General features: G+C 48.1%; 1 protein-coding gene across 2 annotated transcripts; it reads left to right on the forward strand.

Moving 5' to 3' along the window:
* Window positions 1–1,663: 1,663 nt before the first annotated feature.
* On the forward strand, window positions 1,664–20,378 carry SYT11 (synaptotagmin 11). Of its 2 annotated transcripts, none has more exons than XM_045298509.1 (4): window positions 1,664–1,954; window positions 8,170–8,996; window positions 17,465–17,585; window positions 18,756–20,378. In XM_045298509.1, exons 1-4 carry the CDS (start codon window positions 1,921–1,923, stop codon window positions 19,064–19,066), a joined length of 1,293 nt encoding a protein of 430 aa, XP_045154444.1. In that variant the 5' UTR covers window positions 1,664–1,920; the 3' UTR covers window positions 19,067–20,378. The 2 variants fall into 2 exon arrangements, with proteins under 2 accessions (XP_045154444.1, XP_004714737.1); XM_004714680.2 differs by having other exon boundaries at window positions 1,666–1,954; window positions 17,465–17,588.
* The last annotated feature ends 5,768 nt before the right edge of the window (window positions 20,379–26,146 follow it).

Below are 26,146 nucleotides of genomic sequence, written 5' to 3' on the forward strand. Positions count from 1 at the left end.
CACGAGGGAGGGGGTAGCCGGGAGGGAGAGGGAAAATGAACTGATACCAAGGGCTCAAGTAGAAAGCAAATTTTTTGAGGACGATGGCAACAAATGTACAAATGTGCTTGACATGTAGGGATTACGATAAGAGTTGTACAAGCCCCCAAGAAATTTTTTTTTTTTAAAGAAAAAAATAAATGCAGATACTGCAGTTCCCTGAGCAATGCTCTGGAAGTTTTTACCTCGATTCACAATTACAGTATTCCTGTCTGCCTAGGAAACCCTAGGGGGGCATCCTACTCTGCCCTATAGGGGCGCTTGAGTCTGAGTAGACAAAGGGGTAATGGGCTTGGAGTTTTGGTGTGCTACGCTGCATTTTACAAAATGGTTTCACATCTTATCCTAAGTGATTTCGTATCCACAATACATTCTGTGCAACAATGGATGTGAAGATATCTCCTTCCAGTTCTTACAGGGCAGAGTTTTGTTTCAACTTTGTGAATGGTTTCTATGTAACTACCAAACGTTCCCTCCCAATCTAGCCCCCCGGCTGTAGTACAGTAGTACATAGCCTGTCCACTGCCCTTGATCATGGTCGTGAGTTTTTTTTAGGCACTAGCCTCCTCTGTGAGCCCAGCTAGCTGTAATAAAAAGCGTATTCTTTCATTTTAAGAAAGTGATGTGGTTTGATCTCGCTCTGGCATTGCACCTCTGGCATAACTGATTTTCAATAATGCTATACGGTATTTTGTATCGGTTAAAGTTGGACAGGTGTATCAATTCTCTATTTAAAGGTGAAGCGCCAAGAATTATATACACATTTCCGTATCTTGAACCGATCCTGTCTATAAACAAAGTAACAGAACCCAACAAGATGACAGTATCCATCATCAAAATGAAAGGTGGAATCGATATCATGCTCGAGACAACTGCCAGTAGTTGGACTGCAGCCTGAATCACACCCACTCATCGTTCTCCGAGAGCCTCCAGTGGCCTGGAACCACCCAAGCAGCCCAGTGCTTAAACCACTGCACAACCAGGGCTGTGAAGTTTCCATTGTGTCCTACTTCCAGCCTGGCCCCTCTCGCTGGCTCTCCTTCATTTCTTTCTCTCTCCTCACTCTCTCTCAGCAGTTCTATGCCCTTGAGACTCCGGAGAAAGAAATACGCAAGTCTTCCTTAGTCTCGAACAAACAAAAAAACCCACTGATTTATACCCACAAACGCCCTCCATTTTACGTATAAGATTAAGAGATTTTTAGTTAGCGATCAGAGTTGTGAAATTAACACCAAGTTTAGTTTTAAAATCAGCTCCCTGGAGTTAAAGAAAAGTTCTTTTTTTTTTTTGAAGAAAATTTCTTTAATAACCTTTAAAGGTCTCAGGAACACATAAAGTAATGGCGATTGATATGGACTGGATAGAATTTTGTTGTTTTTCCGAAATCGCAGGTTTCCTCTCACCCAGAACATTCTGCTCCTATATTCATTAAGCCCAAGGAAATAGAATCACCAGGGCTACAGGATCCCAACACCTTCCTTTCACAGTCCAGTCCCTCGGTAGGCGGAGCTTCGTTCTGGGCGGTGGGAGGGGCGTCCTTCCGGATAGCTTCCGGAAAGGGGCGGAGCCAGCCTTCCGGATCTATTCGGACGGAGGTGGAGTCTTCTCGCGAGGGCTGTTCGGAAGAAGGCGGAGCCTACCTCGCATCAGGACCAGTCTGGCTGCACCTGCATCCTTAGCTCAGAGCATCCCAGGAGCATTTTAAGAGACGACGACAGCAGCTGGCCAGCAGGGATCGGACAGTTGCAGGAGGCGTCCGCCAGATACCTTACCCCTCTCCTGACCTAGCTCTCCACAGCAGCAGCCCCTGAACTGGTCAGGGGATCCCAGAGTTGCCTGATTACTGCAAAAGCACTTACAGCAACAACCTCTGATTACGACATGGCTGAGATCACCAACATCCGACCTAGCTTTGGTGAGTAGCGTAATCATCGGGGGGCCTTTGGGGCCGAGTGCTGGTCAGGGAGTGAAGCCCAGACTGCAGGTGCCAGCCCCACTAGAATCCGGCCTGTGGTGGTGAATAGGGGCAATGGACAGCACCTAGATTTGAACTGTGGGCTGCAGGAGCTGGCACGGCGGGGTGGGGTAGTCCAGGATGCTAGACCCTTACACGGTGCCTTGTCGGCGCTGTTGGTGGTGAGAAATAGCCTGCGGAGCACGGAGGACTTGAACCCCTCCTTCTGGAAGAGGAGAGGTGAGGTAGGCCGAGCCCTCCCCTTGGGGCACGCAGGGCCAGGGCGGTGTCCCTTCCTCCCCCTCCCACCTTTCAGGGCTGCGGGGAGGGAGATGGCAAGGGGGATGGGGCATCAAGATGGCAGCTTAGGGGCCATGCAATGTAGGGCTGGTAGCCAGGGGAGGCTAAGGTTTTTGGGTAGAGATGGGCATCGGGTAGGGGTGCAAAAAGCAGGCACCACTTAAGCCAGTTAGCTGGGTGCTTGCGCTGGGAGGAAACCTGAGCCTGGCTGCAAGCTCCATTCTGCACCGTAATGGTGGGGTCCTTCAGATGCTCCAAATGGCGCTTGGCGCTGCTGGTTGGGGGATGACGTGATGCCTATTTCTGGGCCTCCAGGCAGCGCCTCGGCTCTCCTCCCGGGGCCTTTGTTCCCGGTCGCCCTGGGGCTGGATTTTCAAATAAGGGGACTCACCCGCGCTGGTGCAGGCTGGGGCCCTGATCCAGGCTGGAGGGGGAGGGGCGCGAGAGGCCCAGCCCGGAGGAGGCTGCTTTGTGTACCAGAGAAAGCATTACGTCATCTCGGAGCCACCGGTCCCCGACCCAGCCTTGTGGATTCCAAGTTCCTTATACTCCCTGGGACAGAGAATGGGGTCGAAAATAAGAAGGAGAGAAAGGAAAACTTGAGAAACAAGTTTTTTCCTCTTTGGGGCAATCCTGCAAAATGTGACAGGGAAGCCATCAGCTTCCTGTGCTGCTTTCCTGGTGGTCAAAAAAGACAATCGCCTCCCGCTCTTCTCCATGCTACCTCAATTAAGACTGTGAGAGCCAGGAACAATTGCTGACAATCTGGGGCTCTGTCCTCTCCTCTAGGGAATTCGACACCTCAGACAATACTGATCGCTGGAACACCTAGATTCAAAGATGTGGTGGGGGGCGGACTCAATACTGCTGGGTAATGGCTTGTCTCACTTCCCAGTCAGACATACATGGAAATGAGCAGAACACAGTGCTGGACCCTGTCCATGTCAGCAAGGAGACACTGGAGAGGGGAAAGTGACCAGACAACAGATCTTAACACTCCTTGGCCACTTCATCCCACCTCCTGATCTCATTTCATTCTTCCACACCAACTCCTGCACCTCTGCCCGTCTAGTCCCACCTACATTCCCTGGATTAGAGACGACAAGTACCTCCTGCTTCTCTTCCAACCCTTCCTTTCCCTTTGTATGTCATCTGCCAACGAATGCCTGCCTTGAATTGCTCCCAATTCCTTGGAAAATTAAGTGGTGTGGAGCATGATGCAGTGATGTCTTTTGGAGGAAATAAAAGTAGAAGAGGAAAAAGAAATTAGGTCTGCCTTTCACAAGCTGAATTTGATTTTGTCCTTACAAATATTTTCTTGTGTGCATGTCTTATAATATACAATGGCATGTGTCTCTATTTGCCAGATGAAAGGACTGAGCTTCAGTGAGATAGGCGAGCCTGCTTAAAGCTAAGCAACCTAGTGAGGATTTCAAACAACAGCTGGTGGACGGCAAAGTTAACTCTTTGGCATCACAGTGGCTTATCGGACAGGGGAAGGATACATTTAGGAAAGGAACTATCAATAAGCAAGGTTGGTTAGAGGCTAAGAGGATTAGGCATAGCTCGGATGTATCTTGCATGTCCCCAGACCTACAAAACCATGACTCCTGATTTTGTCGTGTCTTCTAGAGCACTTCATTGTAACAAGATAGAGCTTGAGCAATACACCAAGCCAAGACGCAAATGCCCGTGACCTTGGAGGAACAAAGGGAGCAAAGAGCACAGGTCACTGAAAAATACAGCTGCCCTCAAACACTCACTTCAGGCATTAATGCCCATTTCTTTTCTCACCAAACTTTTCACTAAAACAAGGTCAAGAGAGCTCTGAGTTTCAGCATCTTGTATTTTATTTTACTTCATTTATATATAACTTTAGCTTTTATTGTAGCATCTCGTATTTTACTACTTCACTGCCTTGGGTGTGGAAGAGAAAGTTGGGGTTAATCAATACTAAAACAATGAAGCAAGTGGGAAATGAATAGATAGCCCACCAAGGGGTCCGTCTCTCTCCCTTCTTCCACTTCTCTGCCTCCCTGAGGGTGGAGAATCTTTCATCTTCTTTCTTACTCATTCCACCTGTGTTTTGTAACAATAAAAGTAGATTGAGTAGAAGTAGCAGTGGTTCCCTCAAGTTCACAGAGTAAAGCTGTGGTCGAGCTAGGATGGCCCAGGTATCTCCCAACTCAGGCCTTTAGATATTCCTTCACATAATTCTCAAGAAGCATACCTGTGGTTCTAGGCTCTGCTCTTCTCCTAGTGACCGTGTTTGATTTCACTAATCAGCAGCAACTGACATGCAGGAAAGTCCCTGATTGGTAAACGGACAGCATCATCTTGACCTAGTGCTAGAAGACCTCAAGCCCCCCTACCCCCCCCCAGCCCTCCCCAGGGGTTTGCTACATTTTATGGAGGTTTAGTTCTAGAACCTGATTGCTCTTATCTACAGGTGACCCTCAGGCATAGTGAAGTAGCCAACAAAATGATTTATTTATTATGGTAGCTCCTTTAAGATTGCTCCTCTCCTAAAAGAAAAATAAAAGATTGTTCCTTAATGGAAGGCTATTTGGGGGTGGGGGGAAAGCGGCCCACAATGGGGATCTTTCTCAAAATAGGGCTAGGGCTAGCTTTCCATCCCCCTGGTGGCGAGCGTAGAAATAAAGTCAAATACTTTCTGCCAAGTCCTTCCTCAGTTTACCACAATCTAGTCTAATCATCATGGACACAATCCCTCATAGAATAGGTCTGACCAGTCGTGATCCAAACTGTATGGAATTTTTCAGTTGAAGACTCACTGCTTCAGGACCTCTGAGGGCCATAATAGACAGTTCTAATAATATTGTCACTCCTTTCACGGAGTCAAAATCCATCTCCTGGTGGCCCATAGACTTTGATGCTAGTCCTGCCTTCCAAAGGAAGATGAAATCAAAATGGCTTTAATTGATGGGTCTTATTATTCCTAGACCATGATTCCTAACTCAGTTCCTCCGTGTCCTTACGTAACAGCGTTCGTCTACACTAGGCCTAATCTACAGTGTGGACCCTGGTGTCGGGTCAACGCAAAACCAAGCTCCCTGCCATCCAGCTGATATCTGCTCATAGCAACCTTAGGGGAGAGAGGAGAACTGATTGCCAACGTTGATTGATGAGAGTAGAAAGCTTCATCATCCAAGGAGTGGCTGATAGGTTCCAACCGCTGACCTTGCAGGTGGCAGCCCAAACACATGACCCACTAGGGTTTAAATTCCAGCACGTCCCTTTGCTAGTGTGACCTTGTTCAGATTTCTGAGTATCAAGGTTCCTTGGCAGTAAAATGGTGATATTAATGGTACTTTTTTATGAGGTTTTTAATTCGTACAGAAGAAGTTCTAGCATGGCAGGAACAGGGTAAACACACACACACACACACACACACACACACACACACGCTAGACCAATGTGTTGTGACCAGTGCACATGGATTTGTATCTCTCCTGTGAGTTAGAGATTGCATTCCTAGTATGAGGTGGCATTCGCCTAATGATAGTCCAGGCTTCCAGCCACCCAAACTATGAAGTCATTTTTGCAGAAATGATTGTCAAGTGATATCGCCCATTGCCTACAGATAGGTCTTTAAGCCCAAGAAAAACTGACATTAGTCCCTATTATGTGTCCTCATATTGACTTTATCTTCTTTTTCTAAACTGTGAAGGCCAGGTTGATTTTATAACTGGATTGTTCTCTGAACACTTCCTATATGTCACACGATTCAAGGACCTGGAATGTAATCATGAAGGAATCAGACAAAATCTCTATTCTTACCAACTTAACTAATGAGGGAAGAAACACAAATAACCAGTTGTCAGGGTAACCAGTACATAAAGAAAAATAAAACAGGGTGCTGAGATATGTGAAATCCTGGGGCAGTCAGAGAATGCTTTTCTGGTAAGCTGAGATTTGAGCAGAGGCTAGCAGCCAAGGAGGGAGTGAACCATGCCGGTATCTGGTGGCTGGTGCACCAGGCGGAATCTGGAATGCACTGGAATTGTGTTTATTTCCTCAATTCTCTGTTCCTACCCGGCTTTTCCCTCAAAAAATCCTCTGGAAAACTGTAGGCATGTTAAACGTCCAGGTCTAAACCTAATTGGACTTCAAAGAACTTGAGATAGAAAGACCAGACCTACATTATCCAAGCCAGGGACCTAACTGTTGTGGGAACAGACAAGACCAAAGAGAAGGAAAAGAACAAACTCCGTTGCTCTCATGTTGATGCTATTAATTTATTCAATAGATACATATTAAGTAGCTGCTATGTGGCTTCAGTGCTTGGGATGCAACAGTGAATCAAATAGACAAAAATCCCTGTTCTCATGACGCTTACATCCGAGTGAGGAGAAGGCAACAAGTAGACAACACAACGATCAGGAGGCGCACACACAGGGTCAAGTCAGGTTCTGGTTCAAAGAGGCAGGCGCTATAACTCGGCGCTGCCCCCGTGGGTGAGAGCGGAGTCTCTCAGGAATACACTCGCCTTAGTCTCCTTGGGGTGGCTTCTGAGGCATCTGCTGGGCCAGGTACATTCACGGTAGAGAGGTTCGTTCGGGGAGTTAGGGAAATTGTTTGGGGTCATCCTGAAGCAGTCATCATGACAGATTTTCTCAAAGGACACAGGACACTCACAGGGGCTAATTAGCAAGTTTCAGGAAAATGGAAAGAAAACTACATTGGTGAGAGGTAAAAAGAAGCCAGGAAATTTGCTCCAAGAAATGTTTTCCCATCCTGGCTATTCACCTGCTCATTCTTTGAGGGTAACAAGGGCTGTCCTTTGAAAATTTATCTGGGAAACCTTATCCATCCATCCTGCAGCCTTGATCTTGCTCCTCAGACTTCTTTTATTCCCAAACTCAGCGAGCATGTAACAGCACCAGAATGCTCTTGCCAAGACCCTCGTTGTGAGTCGGTATCCATTGAAAAGCGTAGAATTCTTTAGAGAAGAGTTAGAGAGGTGGGAACGCCGCCTGCACTGGGGGACATTTGAGAAACAAAATCTTCACACTGTTGCTATTGTTTTGTTTTGTTTTTGACTTCTCCTATGTGTTTGTGCACCATATATATATATATCCCATGGTGACAAGGCATGTAATACAAACAGAACTAAGAAGGGTGAGTGGCAGTTGTAGAGAAAGAAGGTGATCCTTCTAATACAGGAATAAGGAGGACCCTACTGACATGTGAAATTTTCCAACACCCCTATTTCTTCCTTTTCAGGATACTTCTATTTTAAATACCTAAGCATCAAGGTGGAATGTCGAAACAAATTTATAATAATGTGAATTCCAGAATTCTCTGTCTCCCACCCATCTCTACCATCCCTGAGCAACCCCCACTAAATTTCTCTCTCATCTCTATCAACTGGACCTTCCTCCATTCCGCCCTATCAGCAGTCAGCACTGACCCACTATCTTCAAATCCTGTACTGGATGTTGTAGACTAGCCTCCTGAACCCAAGGACACAGTTTGTGCCCGTGTATAACGGTTGAGGTGAACAGGCTCCGGTGTAAAAAGGTGACCTTAGAACACATAATGGAGACACTTTATGTGAAACACAAATCAATAGAAGCAACCCAAGCCCATAAATACTGAGGGAAGGTCAAGGAAAGAACCAGGCAGGTGTGCTAAAGAAAACAAAACATCTCAGCTGGGTTGGGTGGGGAGGAGGAGCCAAGAGCATGGGGGGGGGGGTGGGGGTGCGCTCTAAAGCTCAGATGAGCATGCTTGGCTTTAAGGTGTAGACTACCGATTTGTTTGGTAGCTTTGAAGCAGGCAGTGGGCTTGGGAGTTGGGGGTCAGGGGATGGCATCTACCTGCCTTGATGTGTCTCTGGTCTCCACCTTCAGATATGTCACCGGTCGTGGCCGGCCTCATCGGGGCCTCTGTGCTGGTGGTGTGTGTCTCGGTGACCGTCTTTGTCTGGACGTGCTGCCACCAGCAGGCAGAAAAGAAGCACAAGACCCCACCCTACAAGTTCATTCACATGCTCAAAGGCATCAGCATATACCCAGAGACCCTCAGCAACAAGAAGAAAATCATCAAAGTGCGGAGAGACAAAGATGGCCCTGGGAGGGAAGGTGGACGCGGGAACCTATTGGTGGACGCCGCAGAGGCAGGCCTGCTGGGCCGAGACAAGGGTCTCGGAGGCCCTCACTCTGCGTCTTGCATGGACCAGTTACCCATTAAAGTAGACTATGGGGAAGAACTGCGGAGCCCTGTCGTGAGCCTGACCCCCGGGGAAAGCAAGACCACTTCTCCATCATCTCCAGAGGAGGACGTCATGTTAGGGTCCCTCACCTTCTCCGTGGACTATAACTTCCCGAAAAAAGCTCTGGTGGTGACAATCCAGGAGGCCCATGGACTGCCCGTGATGGATGACCAGACCCAGGGCTCAGACCCCTACATCAAAATGACCATCCTTCCTGACAAGCGGCACCGGGTGAAGACCAGGGTACTGCGGAAGACCCTGGACCCCGTGTTTGATGAGACCTTCACCTTCTACGGCATCCCGTACAGCCAGCTGCAGGACCTGGTCCTGCACTTCCTCGTCCTCAGCTTCGACCGCTTCTCCCGGGACGACGTCATCGGGGAGGTCATGGTGCCCTTGGCTGGGGTGGACCCCAGCACAGGCATGGTACAGCTGACCAGGGACATCATCAAGAGGAACATCCAGGTGAGGAGGAAGTTTGTGTTGGGGAAGGGGTGGCAGGTTGGGGTAGACAGCATCTCGGGGTAGGAATGGAGTGGGAGTGGGACGGGTGGCCAAGAGGGGTCTTGGAGAAGAAGTTCTTGGCTGGAGGACCTGGGAGGGGACGTCGCCTCCCCCTGGGGAGTCACTTCCTGAGGGGAGAGTAGCATGTGAAATTTTCTTTAGTGATTGGTATCTGGATGCTGTATTCATCTTGAATGGAGCAGGCTGGCCCACCGCTCTCGGCCCTTCCTTCACGTCATGGATCTAGGAGTTCATTTTCTCGCAAGCATGTCCAGTGAGCTGGTCTCCCGCAGTTGCGAAATTATGAAAAGAGTGCTGTGAACTTCTCCTCCCCGTCCCTTCCCCAGTCCAAACCTGGAAGTAGAAAGAGTGTCATGTATATGTCTTGAATAAGTTTAGCAGACGTAGATGAATGCATTGCTAGAACCTTCTGACATTCCACCTAGGCCTGAACTTTAGCTCTAGGTACCCCTATTCCTCCTTCCTCTTTCTCATTGTATTCAAAAGGGGAGAGTCTTCCTGTCCTGCATTCTCTCCGTCTCTCTCCATTCACTTCCTGACCAGACCAGCATTGGGTCTTCAGCAAGAACGTATCCCTTCCCCTCCCCACCTGCACTCCTTCGTTCATGCTTCCCAGTGGGGAGGCAGTCCAGTGCTGTGGGCCAACACTCTCTCAGGGGCTGAGTTTCCATTCTCGTTGACAACTTCCCAGCTGTGTGGCACGGATGGGTTACACACCCCTTTAAATCCCACTCCTGGTCTGTACAGGAAGAGGATACTATACTCCCTTTCAGGGTTAGGAGGATCAAATGAGATAATACATCTGGCACATGAGACCCTTGAGGACCTTTCCTGCCAGGTGAGGGGACAGAAACAATCTTGGCACTGACCGGAGAGCGAGTGTGGTCAATCCTATGAAGGAAGTTGTAGAGATTTCCCACTTTAAGTTAGTGGTTGACAGTAAGGGCTTTGAAAACAAGAATCCAAATTCTACCAGCTAAGTGACCTTGGACTTAACTTGATCTGATGTGCTCACGTAGTACATTACATAGTAAATTCTGAATAAATTTTAACGATTACTATTCTTCCTGTTATTCATAGAGCTTGATCTCTATGTTATAAATGTGGTTTATAGCTACTTAGATTTTTGCTTTGACAGAGAAATGGACGACAAGGGAGGCTCAAATCAGTGGAGAAGACAGCAGGGTTCAGACAGGATTATCACAGTCACTAAAAACAACGACACCTCTCTCAAAAAGAGCCCTGTCTAGGGGTTCCAACCTGATGCCTTTGCCATCTGCAAGCCCAAACTGGCCTCTGTGGAGAAGTAGGATGCCCAGGATTAGACAGCAGAGGCTCCCAGGTCAGCAGGCGTGGAGTGTAGTGAGCTTCAGGGAACAAGGTTTGCCACTGAAGAAGGGCCAAGCCTGGGAGGAGAGACAAGAAGTCAGTCCCCTCTGGACCTATGTCCCTGCCTCCCTGCTGCCTACGAGGCTCTGGTTCTTCTGCAGCCACCCGGACCGTGCCATGACCCAAGCCACTTCTACTTTCACGTGGCAAATCCTGCTCCACCTGACGGGCCAGGGAAGCCCAAGAATTTTAAAGACGTGTGAGAGGCGCTTCAGAATGCACAAGGCACTGGTTCAGTCCCAGGATACAGTGAGACATCCTAGAGCCCAGCACAGCAGGGTGGACAAACGACAGCACAGCACTGATCTGGTTCGCTGCTCCCCATCTTTTTTCTTCCGGGTTCTGCAACATCCCCTCCCGTGTTTCTTGATCCCACTGGAAAGGCTCCAGTGCCCCATCCCCTGCCTTCTGGGAGGGTCCCTTCCAACACACCCTTCCCTAGGACCTTGGCAAAGCCACCAGCTTAACTGGACTTTTCCAGACGGCCCGTGCACTCCCACCCAAGCCTGGGGGATAAAGAACGGCTCTGTGCCAAGCTGTAGCTGGGGAGAAACTGGCACAAGAAAGGGCTGGTTTGGGCTGGGAATATACAGCCTTCAGGGGCAAGCATGGGGGCAAGGCGCACAGACAATAGCATTGACTGAACAGCCAGGGGCTCTTGGCAAGAGCCACGTTTCTTTCCACTTTATTAACTCCCCTGGGAGCAATCCCTTGCAGGAGCCTGGGCAGCCCCACCCCAGGGTGGCGCAGCCCATTTCCACATGCGCCCATCTTTCCCCGTGTTCCAGCCCAAGCCACGGTGGCCAGCTCCTGGCTGACTCAGCCCCGTCGTCCCTGAACAGCACGGCCTCCAACGTGTGCACCAAACCCTCCTGCTCCCGCAGTCTGTCCTTTCTGGATGTCCCCTTCAGGACTAGTCCACGCCACCCATAAGAGCCTCTTCCTTGGTGCAAGGTGTTTTCGTTATCATTTGAAGCCAAACTGTGTTCCTTCAAAGCTGCTTAGGGGAAAACTGGTGAGAATTTCATTTCTCTATCACTGCCCTAATTTCCTGGCGTTTAGCAAAAAATAAAAAATCATCAACATCATGATCGTCCCTGTGCTTCCCATTACCCTGTGGGAAAAACCCACGGCTAGTGTTCATGTCTGACTGTTTCTCTGCATAATGCCCGACAAGCAGGGCCTCAGTTGTCCTCGCGCTGTACTGCGAAGGCCAGTGGGTCACTTTGTCAGTGCACACTCAGCTGTTACACAGGAGATAGAGGGTGAAAAACTATTGAAAATTAGCCCTTGATGACTAGCAAAAGGAGGTTGTAGTATAGACTCTACAGTAGTGTATCATGTCTCCAATCTCTCCATTACACTTTGGGACTTTTTATATCTAAAAGAATCCTTTATACATGTAAAGATTAATAGAGACAGATATGAATACATTATGAATAGAAATGTAATCCAGTCTAGCTTTACATATATATAAAGCTGCCCCATTACATAAATTAGAGGGGAGACATTTATTTTCTAAGCAAGCACGGGCGCGCGTGCGCACACACACACGCTCAAGCTGGGTTTTGTAAAGGAGCCCTGGTGGCGTGTGAGGCATTGGACTGCCAACTATGAGGTTGAGGGTCAAACCCACCCGCCACTCTGGAGGAGAAAGATGAGGCTGGCTGTTCCGGAAAGATGTTGTAAACCTCACAATGAACTTGCGGGACAGCAGTGGGTTTCAGCCTTTCTAACATTTTATTCAGATGGAAATTTCCATTCCCCTCTGAAGTCCCCTGTGAGGCGAAAGGTGGTCGTGCAGGGGGGCTGGAGGATAAAGAGGAGAGAGTGGGGGAAGTGGTTGAAAAGAGAGCTAATCATAGAGCTGGGTAATAGAGAGTCCTTGTTTTCCAAACCACTTCCTGCCTCTGTGCTCTCCAGCGCGGGCATTGATGACCCAGGACAGTGGCTATGGGAATGAGAAGATGGGAAAATCTCAGCGTTAGTAGGAACCGTAGAGGTCATCCAGTCTAGCCAGATGGCACAGAAAAGAAAGGGAAAGGAATGTTGATTCCCGGGAGCAGTTTAAAAAAAAAGTCTCTGCGTCTGGCAGGGAGGGAAGAGGGGAATTGTGGTGAAATGTTAAGGGTTTTGTTCCATTTGTTTTCCCATGGTTGTGATTTAGGGGAGAGGTGGCCCTGAGGGCTTTTGGCTCCTGTAAAGCTTATTGAGGGCTCGCTGGTCCACCCATTGCTTCGGCTCTGTGGCTAGAAAATCACTCTGGAAGAGGCGCTGCTAATTGTAGAAAATAGACATTCCTCCTCTGTTTCTTTCATCTGAATGTGTCCTTTAAGACCAGGCCCCTGTTCTTTTCCACTGAGCAGAAAGGCGGGGGCCCCTCCGAGAACAAAGTTCTCCCAGCTCTGTCAGGCATGGATAAAACCTTTTCTTCCCCTGTCCTTCTGCTTGCCTGCCCTCCAACAGAGCCTTGGCCTCCCTGGGCCACGGGGCTGGGAAACAGAACTCGCTCCCAGCCCTCAATGGCTTTTTTCTTTAGAAAGAGCCATTGAAAGTCCAACTTGGAATGGGAATTGGGTGGAAAGAGAAGGGAGGGGGGATGAGGGAATGCTAAACTCAGGCCGTTCATGGAGCATGGGATGGGATTCAGGTAGTGTGGCTGCAGACTTCGGCTTCACAAAGGGGCACTTGGATGGTGATGGCATTTTGCCACGTGAACTGGCAAAAGGTAGAGGAGAGGGGTTCAGATGGAGAACATTTGTCTGAGGAGTGATTTTAAGTGAGAACCTTATATAAAAGGTAACCAGAAACTGTCTACTTTTCCCAAGAAGTAGGCGTGAGGGAGGTGTGGGGATGTAGGGTAGGAAGAGTTTGTTATAATGGGTGATTTAGGGAACCCCATCTGGAATCTTATAAATCAATGTTATTCTTAGGAACAAACCTTCATTTTCAAATCAAATGTTTACCTCCACCGATCCTGCTGAATATAAATTAAAAACAATATAGTTAATACTTAGTCTGTGGTCAATGATAGGACCGTGTATCAGATCTAGTTAACACTTCATCACTCATACAAGTTTAGGGAAGTGGTGGTCCGGACAATCCCAAGGTTCTTTCTGGATTAGTGCTGCCCAGTAGAATTTTTTTATGATGATTGAAATGTCTACCTGTGCTTTTCTGTATAACAGTAGCTGACGGTGGCTCATGTGAGTGAGGAAATGAATTCTAAAATGTCATTTGTCTTTAGTGAATTTAAATGACTATTTGAACAGACACGTGCAGCCTTTCAGAAGGCTCAGTGCCGAGAAGTCAGGAAAGACAGCCGATTTTCTTTGTCAAGAGGGATCCCTTTCCTGGCCTCAAGCACTCAAATGCTCACCAAGTAGCCAGCAGAAGAACGGTGTGGCATTGTTTCCATCAAAATTCCAGCCTTGGAAAAATGTTGGCAAATCTACTCTCCTCTGCCCTGTGGGGTCGCTATGAGTTAGAATCGACTAGAGGGGTGGGGGTGTGTGAATATGTTTGATAGCTTGCATTCATCCCGACCCAGAGAAAGGGAAGAACTCAGCTCTGCACTGGTTGGTTGGCCAGGGCAACCAGCCTGGGATTTTAAAGTGGTCCAGAGTACTTTCCATGTATTTAATCAAGAGCCGACAGAATGAGTTTTTTTCATGAACTTTCTGAAGCTCCCTTGTATATTATGGGATAGGACAAAATGCCAGGCTTCAATCTAGCAAGAATGACCATAAAACAGTTCTTTAAAGGCTGTTCCCTTCTGTAATTTCAAACACCAAAGGCTCCTTTCACTTTTGAATTGTAGTTCTCTTTTCTGGCCCCCCCTGGAGAGACATTTCTTTTCTTTTCTTTTTTTTTGAGACATTTCTGATAGGAAGTGCAGATTTAGGGAAATTTTAGAATCATGCAAAATGTTTTCACAGGTTTATTCCTTGAGGTCATTTAAGACCTACAACTACAGCACAGGCTATGAGGTAAGCCTGACAGTTATTGCTGGCTTGTTTTGTTTTGACTGGTGTGCTGTCTCTCCTACTTCTGACATATCTGGGCAGGTGGTCCACCGCCCCGCCTGTGAGCTTCTTAAGGTTAGGACCCCTTGTCCATTTTTACAGGCCTCGCCTCCAGCAGAGAGTCTGATAATAACAACAACAGATATGAATGGTCTTGGTAGATAATGCCCTCAGTAGATAATATGGTCACTTCTGTAGGCCTGTGGAATATATAAGACAAACACAGTCTCTAGTTCCCCAATTTAAAAATTATTTATTTATTTAAGAAGTTCCTTGGAACTTTTAAGAACCCAGAGAATCAGGTTTGATAGTAGGGGGTGCTTTTATCCCAAATTATTATGCCCTCAATTACTCAAGCTCCACCTCCTTCTGTTTGCCTTATCTTAGACTCACCTCACTTCAAAGCCCGAAACAAAAGAGCCTGCCATCTCCTCCCTCCTCCTATCCCCTGCACTTTACATCCAAGTTGTCACCCAAACCTAGAAAACCAGGTTTCCCCCCAGAATACCTTCCTCGCCTCTCTATCCCCTTTTAGAGCCCTAGTTCTGGCCCTTAGATCTTCCTTAGCCTGTTGTAGCAGTCTCCCAACTGAGCTTTCTGACTTTGGCCATTCTCCAGCTGCCTTTAAAAAGAATATCAAACTATAGTAACAATAACTGCGTCGTTCCTTTAGGAACCCTGGTGGCATAGTGGTTATGTATTGGGCTGCTAAATGCAAGGGCCGCCCTTGAAGACCACTTCGAGGGAGAAAGACAGGCCTTTTACTCCCGTAAACAGTTACACTCTGGGGAACTCACAGAAGCAGTTCTACCCTGCCCGAGAGGGTCGCTATGAGTCAGTAGGGACTCGATGGCAGTGAGTTTGTTTTTTTCTATCTGAGTGAAAGGTGTCCCCTAGTCTCAGCTGCCCTTCCTGGTTGGTGTCCTGTCCCTCCGATCAAGCACCCCCACTGCAATCGCATTCACATTCTCTGTGCCCTTCAGAACTCCAGATCTCTGTCCCTTTGTCCGGCACGCTCTCTTCTCTGCCCAATGCTTCCTTGTTTCTTACTCACCACTCCTTAAACTCAGCCCACACATCCGCTGAAAAAGCCCTCCCTGCATCCAGCCGGCTCCAACCTCCCTGAGTGCCCAGAGCACTTAGACAGGGACTTTTACTACGAGGACAAGGATGGGCTTGTGGACATCACTGACAAGTCCTCAGGAGCAACAATGACGTCCTATCAGCAGTGGGGCCCCAGAACCTGGCATGCAGCTTAAGTTTCCAGATGTGATTTAAAATGTTCTTTGAGTGCTAAAGTTCTTTCAAGCCCCAAATGGGGTCTGAAATAAAATGTGAAGAATTTTGAAAGGAAACATGTCCTGTGTCAGTTGCGGTGCTGGTGGGTGTCCTGGCGTGTCCTTTTCACCACACACACAGTAAAGGCGAGGAAGCAAAGAGGTGGGCCTCCTAGAGGCAGCACGTCTGGCTGCAGAGCAAGTGTGGAAAGTCACTGCCTGGTAAAACAGCGAGCCAGGCTCTGAAGCCTTTCCGAACTTGCTCAAGGTCATGGAGGGAAGGCAAAGACACAAATCCCAAGTTTCCTATCTCCAAATACAAGAAAGGGCTTCGGAAAGTCTCGGGAAATGTCATGAAAATAACCTGGCACTTTCTTTCTTTTTTTTTAAATCATTTTATTGGGGGCTCATACAACTCTTATCACAATCCATACATCCATCAATTGTGTAAAGCACATTTGTACATTCATTGCCCTCATCATTCTCAAAACATCTGCTCTCCACTTAAGCCCCTGGCATCAGGTCCTCATTTTTTCCCCTCCCTTCCCGCTCCTCCATCCCTCATGAACCCCTGATAATTTATAAATTATTATTTTGTCATATCTTGCCCTGTCTGACATCTCCCTTCACCCACTTTTCTGTTGTCCGTCCCCCAGGGAGGGGGTCACATGTAGATCTTTGTAATCAGTTCCCTTTTTCCAACCCACTCTCCCTCTACCCTCCCAGTATCGCCACTCACACCACTGGTCCTGAAGGGATCATCCGCCCTGGATTCCCTGTGTCTCCAGTTCCTGTCTGTACAGTGTACATCCTCTGGTCTAGCCAGACTTGCAAGGTAGAATCATGGGATCTTGGGATCATGATAGTTGGGTGGGGGGGAGCATATAGGAACTAGAGGAAAGTTGTATTTTTCACTTTGGGTCTCCACTCTGCACTCCTCGCCTCATTCACTATGGTAAGATTTTTTGTGATTGTACCGGCTGGTGTACTTCTTCCTTGTGGGCTTTGTTGCTTCTGAGCTAGATGGCCACTTGTTTACTTTCAAGCCTTTAAGACCCCAGACACTATATCTTTTTATAGCCGGGCACCATCACCTGGCAGTCTTTCAGTGGACTTTTGGAAGACTGGTCCTAGAGGCTTCAAAACTTTTTTTTGAATCACTAGAATAAGAAAGTAGCAGTGAATGTATTTCTACAGTGCACGATCTGTGCCATCATTGTTGTTTTACTCATTTCAAGTTGTGCACCTCTTAATCATCCTACCCCACCAGGCACTCTTAATGACTGACGGTCTTGGAACCCCTCTGACTGAGAACGGACTTGATGGCAGTAGGTTTGGGGCGGGCTTTTCTTAATAGTCTTCATCATTGTAGAAGGTAGATACTGTTATTGCCTCCATTCTATAGATGTGGAAGACGAAATACAGAAACATCAAAGAATGTGTCCAAAGTCACTCAGCTGGAAAGGAGGGTCAGTCTTGATTCTGGGTCCAAGCTCTTAAGCACGAGGCTGTGGGGGCCTCTCAATGCAAAATGGTTGCTGGTCCCTAGTGCCAGGACTCGAACACTCGCTCGCACGACCACAAGACCCCAACAGGTGTGAGCATGTGTCACTTGCCTTTCTCATCCCCGAGCTCCTTCTTCAGACCGTTTGCCCACCTTCTGAGCCCTGCCTTGTTCTCTGTGCCCGCATTCTCACCTGCTGTTTCTTCCTCGCAGAAGTGCATTAGCAGAGGGGAGCTCCAGGTGTCTCTGTCCTATCAGCCGGTGGCACAGAGAATGACAGTGGTGGTCCTCAAAGCCAGACATCTGCCCAAGATGGACATCACCGGTCTCTCAGGTAGCAGCTGTTTACTCCAACCTCTTTCGGACTGTCAGAAACCCTCCACACCAGGCTCCCTGGGGCCCTTCCCTCTCCCCTCCTCTCAGAGCCCTGCGTACCTTTCACTTGCCTGCTGACCCTCCCTGTCTCTCTGTCCTTTTCCTGGTGACTGCCTAGACCCCATGGACTCAGCTGGGAGGTGAGCAGGGAAATGAACGGGTTCTTGAGAGTTGGCAAGCTACCATCGTAAATACTGGACATGTGTAGCACTAAGCCCTTGCCCCAGGTGAGACTTATTAAACAAGGGTGCCAGCTCTGGGCAAGGCTCCTGGTCATTTGTTGTTGTTGTTCCTTAAGAACTCAGCTCTTTGTGAATCTGTATCCTTCAGCTTTTGTTAATAAGCATATATATTTTTAAGTATGTTTATTAATTGTGACTGAAGCGGCATTGGTTGCCTAGAGTCCCTGGGGAGGGTTGGAAGCTCTATTAGGGTGCCTAGTTCAGAACATGCTAGGTGTTGGTTTATTCAGAACATCCTTTATCTGATTTTAAATGCTTTCTGCCTAAAGCCCGGGGGTACTTGTGATGAAATTAATTCCTAGATATTTTCTGGTTAAAAGAAAGAAGAAAAAAAAAAAACAGGAAAGAAAGGAGAGAGGGAAGGAGGGAGAAGGGAAGGAAAAGATCGAAGGCATATGTTAGCGCCTTAAAAGGCTCCCCAGCAGGGCAATGGTTATTGTTGGGCTGCCATCCAAAAGCAGTTCGAAACCACCAGCTGCTCCTTGGGAGAAAGCTGCAGCTCTCTACCCCTGTCAGTCTCAGGCATTCACCTTGTCCTTGAGGGTCACCACGATGGCCGTGAGTTTCTTGTCTGGGTTTGATGACCGTAACAAAACTACTTCTGGGCCCCTTGAGGGTGCTTCAAGTCTGACTTGAGGAGGCTGTGGTTTCCTTCCCGCCTGGTGTCCTGGTCCCTTGTCCACGCAGGCAGATTCACATCAGTGTTGCTTGACCGTGTGAAATCCTTTAGGGACATCCTCACAGACTGACCCTGCAGTCACTGAAGAGTGTGGAGGGAGGGCCCCCCAATCTCTGAAAACCATATCCTCCTCCTCCCTGACCTGAACCTGCCGCCAGGACTGTGTCATAGGTCTGTCTCTCTTTCTCCCATCTCTTTGGGGGCCCAGATCCTTACGTCAAGGTGAACGTCTACTACGGCAGAAGGCGCATCGCCAAGAAGAAAACCCACGTGAAGAAGTGCACTTTGAACCCAGTCTTCAACGAATCCTTCATCTACGACATCCCCACCGACCTCCTGCCGGACATCAGCATCGAGTTCCTCGTCATCGACTTCGACCGCACCACCAAGAATGAAGTGGTGGGGAGGCTGATCCTGGGGGCGCACAGTGTCACAGCCAACGGGGCAGAACACTGGAGAGAGGTCTGCGAGAGCCCCCGCAAGCCTGTGGTCAAGTGGCACAGCCTAAGCGAGTACTAATCCCATCCTCCTCCCCCCTCACCCAGGGGCCAGGCAGGGGAGGGACCGGGAGGAGAGACGGGTAACAGAGGGAAGCAGACTCAAAACCTCATTTTAGTTGTGGAAGAACTTTTCTTACAAAACAAACCCCACCAAGAACACTCCAGATGGCCGCAGCCGCAGATCAGTCTTTACGATGATCGTTGCTCTCCTTTGCAAGGCACTAGGGAAGGGGGAACATTTTTGTTGTTGTTTTTCTTTTCATTTAAATGGAGGGGGGAGAGGGAAAGACCCCTACAAGTCTATATATAACAATGTAACCATATACTTGCATGTCTAATACAAACTGAAGAAACTAGCCTAACTACCAATATCAAGTTAGAGACCTTAATCCACGAAAATTGTGTTTTGTGCCGAATTGTATTGCTGATTACCTAAAATTGGCCTCCTTTTATTGGGCTTCTCTGGAGAGTCACTCTTCACCCCCACCCCCACTTCCCACCACCCTCCTGCAGAAGAAAATTTTGCTCTTGTAAAAAACAACAACATAAAAAACAACCCCTTATGTTTTCGTCCTCCCCATCTCTTCTCCTTATTACCTCTTACATCTTTGCTCCTTGGCTAAGTTCAAGGTCCAGAAGCCTGTAGTAAACCAAGAGAGGGAAAAAAAACGGTGGAATGAATAAGGCAGGGCTTGCTTGTGCGGGAGAAACAGTCCTTGGAAATTGAGGCTTCTGCGACCATTCCTCCTACTATGAAGGGGTCAGGGCACTCCAGGGTGTGCAGCCCGGATGAAGCCTGTACGACACAGCAGATGTAATCAAGTAGAACCTGGGTTTATAGAACAAGGGGACTTCGTCAGGAGCTTTGAGAACTGAGACAGAGTGACAGGACTGCATCAGGGAAGACACTCGCTGCTCCCCCATGCCATCTGCAGCATAAGGACAAGAAGAGGCGAAGCTCAGATGGCTGACGTCTGTGGAAGTGACAGCCGGGTGTTGGTTGATGGGCTGGGAATCATGGGAAGTTTGAAGGATTAGATTAGTCTTTGGTTTTCTAGAAAAAGTTAGGGTCTTCTTAGATGCTGCTATGCTGCTTTGATACATAAGGAAAAGGGCCCTCAGAAATGATTCTTCTCCTTGAGGTTTTTTTTAGTACTGATTCTTTAAAAAGAACCACTGTGGCTAACTGAGTCCTAAAGGTAGATAGGATTCTCCCAGAACACCCTTCCCCTCAAAACAAAGGGCTCACCTAGTTCTTGGAGCTCATGAGTCTTACTTCATGATGGAGAGATGAGGGAATCACAAGAGTTGAATCTTCCGTCTAACACTGGCCAAGAGAGGGGCAGGGGGGAATTAGAATCCCCCCCAGCATCGGGGATTAGAATCCAACCTCCTGACTCCTACCTGTTCTGGACACAACTCTAATGTGGAGACTTTTCAGATGGTGGTGGGGACTGTTGACAAAAAGTAAGCTTAGGGAAGCTGTCCATTCATTGCTGTTGTTTTCTAACCTAAAGAGGAAGAGTCCTGGTGGCCTAGTGGTGACACACGGGGCTACTAACTGCAAGGAAGAGGTCAACAGTTCGAAACCACCAGCCGTTCCCCAGGAGAATGATGGGCTCTCTACTCCCATAAAGACTTACAGCCTCGGAACCTCACAGGGGCAGTTCTGCCCTGTCCTATAGGGTCACGATGAGCCAGCAATGACTTTGAGTGAACCCGGAGAAGAACTCACATGAACCAGGACCCGAAAGATTAGCCAAGGGCGAAATGTCCATATTCATACCAGAATATCGCGCTTCTAACTTGCTTCTGAGACGTCAAAACTAAGCCTCTAATGGATAGGGTGGTGAACTTGCCTTGCCTGTGGTGTGTCCCTTAGCTCTCATGGATTTAAAATTCATCTGTCCCCCCCTCCTCCCCTAACCCCCAACTCAATCTTGAGAGGTGTAACTACCGCACTCTAGTCTCGTCCCTCCCCCCAGGATCTGACTCTCTCTCCCCATCAGTCGGATTCACACCACCTGTCTGTCCCACAACCCCATGGAATGTAAATACTGTATCATAACGTAGAAGAAAGTAATTTTTGTTTTCTAAGAAAAAAATAAATAACTAAAGATGCATTTTGAGATAGTTCCATGTAAATCTGACAGGAGCATTCCGAAATCCCATTAGGAGAAAAAAAAACATAAACAAAGGAAACGATTCCTCTTCATCGCCTTAATGTCTAAAGACAGAAATTGCTGAGCATCGCTTTGTTCCCCGCCCAGAAACCAGGCCTTGCTCCAGGTGGGGGTGGTCTGGTCTTTGCCCTGCTGTGTGCCTCTGCAGCGCCTCCAATGGACGTCTGGGGGAAAGCCTCGCCCTGCCCCTCCCTTCCCCATCTCTTCGTAGCTTTATTCCTGGCAGATTCTTTGGGTCTACCGAGCAGTGGGTGGTAAGGGGACCAGGGAGAAACCAGTAGTTCTGTAGCCTGGGAGCTGCCTCAGTGTCTTTCTCCGACAAAGCAAAGAGGTAGACAGGGCAGGGTGCCTCCCTACCTCAAGCCTGCTCCATCGTGCCCTGGACTTTGCTGTCCCAAAGTCCCTTAGCTGACTTCGGCTGTCGCATTACTCCTTCCAGAGTTAACTGAAAAGGGTAGAGGGGGATGCCACCTCCTCAGGGTCAGTTGGAAGACAAGAGTCACATCCTTAGCTTTTGCACAAGGCACTTGTGGTCAGGAATAGGTTAGGGAATGGTCACTGCAGATTTCCCAAGAGTCATTCCATCTCTGTGGACATCTTGATTCCTTTGGGAAGACGAGAAGGGTTGTTGTTGTTTCTAACTGAAGTCCGTGGATGAGTTATTCCTTCTTTCAGTTCTTCTCGGTGGAGCACAGCCCAGATGCACGTGGTTAGCAATAGTGCTCTCGATAGGCAAACACAACTGGCTTGTGGGATGGGACAGTTGCTCAGGAGAGGGAACAGTGTGAGTCCCTTTCCTTGGAAGACTTTTCCGCTGGCCAGGACAGTGACATTGCCCTCACCATGACCCCTCTCCAATGTGGTCATCTTTCTTGACCTTGTGTCTGCTCTTGTAAAAATAAAACTCAAAAATAAAATCGGTGTGTCAACATTAAAAAACAAACAAGTGAAAAAGCTAACATGAATTGTGTGAAGTCACCTAACGCTGTAACGCTAACCTGCACTACTATGTCATGCTACCTTGTATGTTGGATTTGTTAATGCACCACACCAGTGCAAAATAAAGACCGATTCACATGAACCAGGCGCCATGCCAGCGTGAGTCTCTGGGAGACTGTGAATGGAGTCCGTGCGCAGCACCAAGAGCGGGTTGCAGGGCGTGTTTCCCAAAGTGTGGCTTCCAGACCGTCGGATGCAGAATCTCCGGGGTCACTGGGTTAAAAATGTAGGTTCCAGGCTCCAGTCCTAGCGAGTCCCTTTGCTGGGGGATCTGGCTTGGTTTTGTCAGCAGGCTAAGTTTAAGAATTCTGGTGCTTGTGTTTCTGTTTTCTCCTCCCCGAGGGAGAGAGAATGTGTTTCTAGTGTCAAGAATTGGTCAGTCCCTTTAGTAGGAAATACACTCCCCCAAATGCAGTGCTGAGATGGGCCAATGCATCCATATTGACTGAGAGCCTCTGATAAGCTAGAGTGCTTTTGAGGAGCTTAGCGGAAGATAGGCATTAAGAGAAGAATCACACTCGTGTCTAACTACAAACTGAGGAGTGCCCGAAGAAGAAAAGAAACAGAGGTCAATGCCACACTCTGGGGTCATGCACAGGGCCCACAGGGCCAGAGCAACTGTCCCTTGTGGTCTTCTCTGCTTGCCTTCAAGTCCGGAATGATTCACGTTTCATAGTTCTGTTCTATATACATTACCCAATGTGGCTGGGGCTAGAGGAAAAGAGAGGGCGCAGGACAAACCGTCCCTACTCTTTTGAAGTCTCTGTAAAGGAACTGAAAGCCTTTAAAAGTTACAATACAAACGTGGGCCCAGAGGAACCCTGGTGTCCCCGGGATCTCTCACTCGCTGGGCTGCTTACTGCAGAGTCAGCGATTCAAAACCATCAGTTGCTCTATAGGAGAAAGGAGGGCTTCTACCCCTGTAAAGAGTGACCGTTTCAGAAACCCACAGGGGCAGGTCTGCCCTGTTCTAAGGGTCACTGTGAGTCAGGACTGACCCGACAGCAGTGAGGTTTAGTACACAGGCACAAGATTAGGAAACTGGAGGAGAAAAACAATTCAAGATCCTCAAACCTTAACAACCGTAGATGTGTTTCCAGTCTTATTTCCTACATGTTTTTCCTTTTCCCGATATGCCACCAAAAATCATTGTAGAATAAATAAGTTCCTAAAAGACAAGAACTGTTCATTTTGGGCACATCTCCTTGCCATATATTTTAGCTATTTTATAATTGCAATCAATTTTGCATAAATTTTTTCTAGGTAGCAATTTTTTAAAAGTAACAACCAGGTTCCAGAAGAAAATTGTGGTAGGATTATTTGTTTTAATATCAGTTAGGATACTTTGGGCTATAAGTATCAGTAAACCCAAAGATCCTTGGTGGTCTAGTGGTTATGCATTGGGCTGCTAGCTGCAAGGTCAGCAGTTCGAAACCACCAGTCATTTCTCGGGAAAAAGACGAGGCTTTCGATGCCTGTAAAGGTTGACGCGGTGGCCACAACAAGCTCCGGCATAGGGACAATTGTGAGGATGGTGCAGGAGCAGGCAGGGTTTCATTCTGGTGTGCACATCGTGACCATGGGTCAGAACCGACTTGATAGCACCGACCAACAACTAACAAGGAGTTCTAGTGCTATACCCTGTCTTACAGGGTCCCTCTGAGCTGGAATTGACACAGTGGCAGCGAGCTTGCTTTCGGTTACCAGCAAACATCATCAGATTGACTTAGAGATTAAGAAGATGCCTTGGTTCACCTAACTGCTAGTCGAAAGGCAGAGTAGGCTTCAGAAGTGCTTATGGAAAACATCAGATAACTTCAAGTATACGAGTTGTTTTTCTGTGGGTCAACATTTATTTCAGGGTACAAGAGACCCCAATCCCAAATATAATATAAGAAGAACATTTATTAAGTCTTAAAAGGGACAGATATAAGACACATCACCCAGATGAGGGAGGCCATTAGCATGAGCTCAAAAATGGCATCTAAGGATTCATACTGGGGACACTAGTGACGTAAATAAGGCATGAAAGAAAGGGAGTGTCACAAATTCATGATCGGTGGTGGACCGATACATCACAGTTACAGTGGTTTTACAGGAGTAGGCACAGGGCCATGATTGGGACATGTACATTATGTTAGATAGAAGAGCTTACACAATTGGGCCAGAGCCTTTGGACCAAATCAGTCGGCAAGACTGATAGGACCTGACTCATGACTGTGTGACTCCCTTTACTGTCCCCAGGAGCCCTGGTAGTAGAGTGGTTACTTGCAGTTAGCAGTTCGAAACCAACAGCCCCCTCTGTGGGAGAAAGACGAGGCTTTCAGCTCCCCTCAAGAGTTACAGTCTCAGAAACTCACAGGGGCAGTTCCACAGGGTCACTATGAGTCAGAACTGACTCGATGGCAGTGAGCACTGTCCCAAGGACCGTGATCTACATCGAGCACATCCAGGCAAGCCCCCTGAGCCACTGCCCCTCCCCGGGCTGGCTAGAGAGGAGTGGAGGGAATCCTCCTTTCACATGCATTTGGTCTGAGGGAGGTCAAGATGATCTACAACCTTGCTTAATGATCAGAAGGAATTCAGTGGAGGATTAATCTCTGTGTCAGACTCTGCAAACAGATTTGGGGCCAGTCCCTGTCATCCACGGCCTCCTGCAAACTGGGATGTGCAGGATTGAAGCTCTAAGAAATACTCACTGTTAACACAATCTCTAGGCTTGCCTCTGACATTTATGGAACCAGTTTCAGGACTCCGTGCCTCCACGTTCACAGTCTGGAGGAAAGAGGACATTCCTTCAGGTCTTCTTCCAAAAACTAAGGATGACTGGTTGCAGGGGAGAAAAGCAAAATGTCGCCAAGTCAACTCTGAGTTACCATGGCCCACAGTCTGTGAGCAGAACGGGCTCTCTCGCGTTTCCGTGGCAGAGACTTTAGAAGTAGACTGCCAGATCTCACTTCCAACTCGCTCCTGGCTTATGTGTCCCACGGTCGTTTCTGAGCCAAGGCGGGAATGACCTTCAGGCCATGTCAGGGCCCCCTGGAGCTGTGGTGGGCGAAGGCTGTATCCCTGAAGACAACACCTGTTTGGAAACAAGAATGAGTGGTAGGTGGGCTGCCAGCACGAGTGCTGCACCTCGCCCCCACCCCCACTCCAAACAAGCGACCTTCCCGTGGGGTCTCCATAAGCACAGTGCCCTCTGCCTCAGGAAAGACTTGCCCACTGAGTCAAGGCCTCCCAGGCTGCTCATGTCCAGCCCCCATGACTGGCTCTTTGTAAAGACAAAACAGAAAAGCAGCAGTGTGGAGTCCCCTTGAAGTCATTTAAGAGCAACATCGGTTTAGCCATAGGGCAGCGGTTATAACCTGTGGGTTGTGACCCCTTTGGGGGTCGAACGACCCTTTCACAGGGGTCACCCGATTCATCACAGTAGCAAAATTACAGCTATGAAGCAGTAATGAAAATCATGTTATGGTTGGGGGGGGGGGTCACCACCACATGAGGAACAGTATGAAAGGGTCATGGCATGCGGAAGGTTGAGAACCACTCACTGCCATAGGGTATGATACGTTTAAAAGCAGAGATATATATTTGTAGTCAGTGTAACTTTTCAGAGACTAAACGGGAGAGTGCCCCAATTGCCTAATACCAGTAGATCAAGCACCTCCTGAGCACCTCAAAACCTTGCTTGCCCATGAAGAGCAAACTCCTAGGGGAGACCTCAGCACTACAGACCTAGAACTAGATGCTCAAACAGAAAATTCTGGCCAGAAATCGAGGACCATGCTAACAATTTTTGTGTTCAAACCGAAGAGCTGGTAATTCACTGTAAATGTTATGTTGACCCTCAATCTACTTGAATGCCTCTGACAGGCCCAGAAAATGGGACACCTTTTCTGTTTCATAATCATAGCAGA

Source organism: Echinops telfairi, unplaced genomic scaffold (genome assembly GCF_000313985.2).
Source record: "Echinops telfairi isolate 266 unplaced genomic scaffold, ASM31398v2 ScPeMD7_7425;HRSCAF=8463, whole genome shotgun sequence".
Taxonomy (NCBI): domain Eukaryota; kingdom Metazoa; phylum Chordata; class Mammalia; order Afrosoricida; family Tenrecidae; genus Echinops; species Echinops telfairi.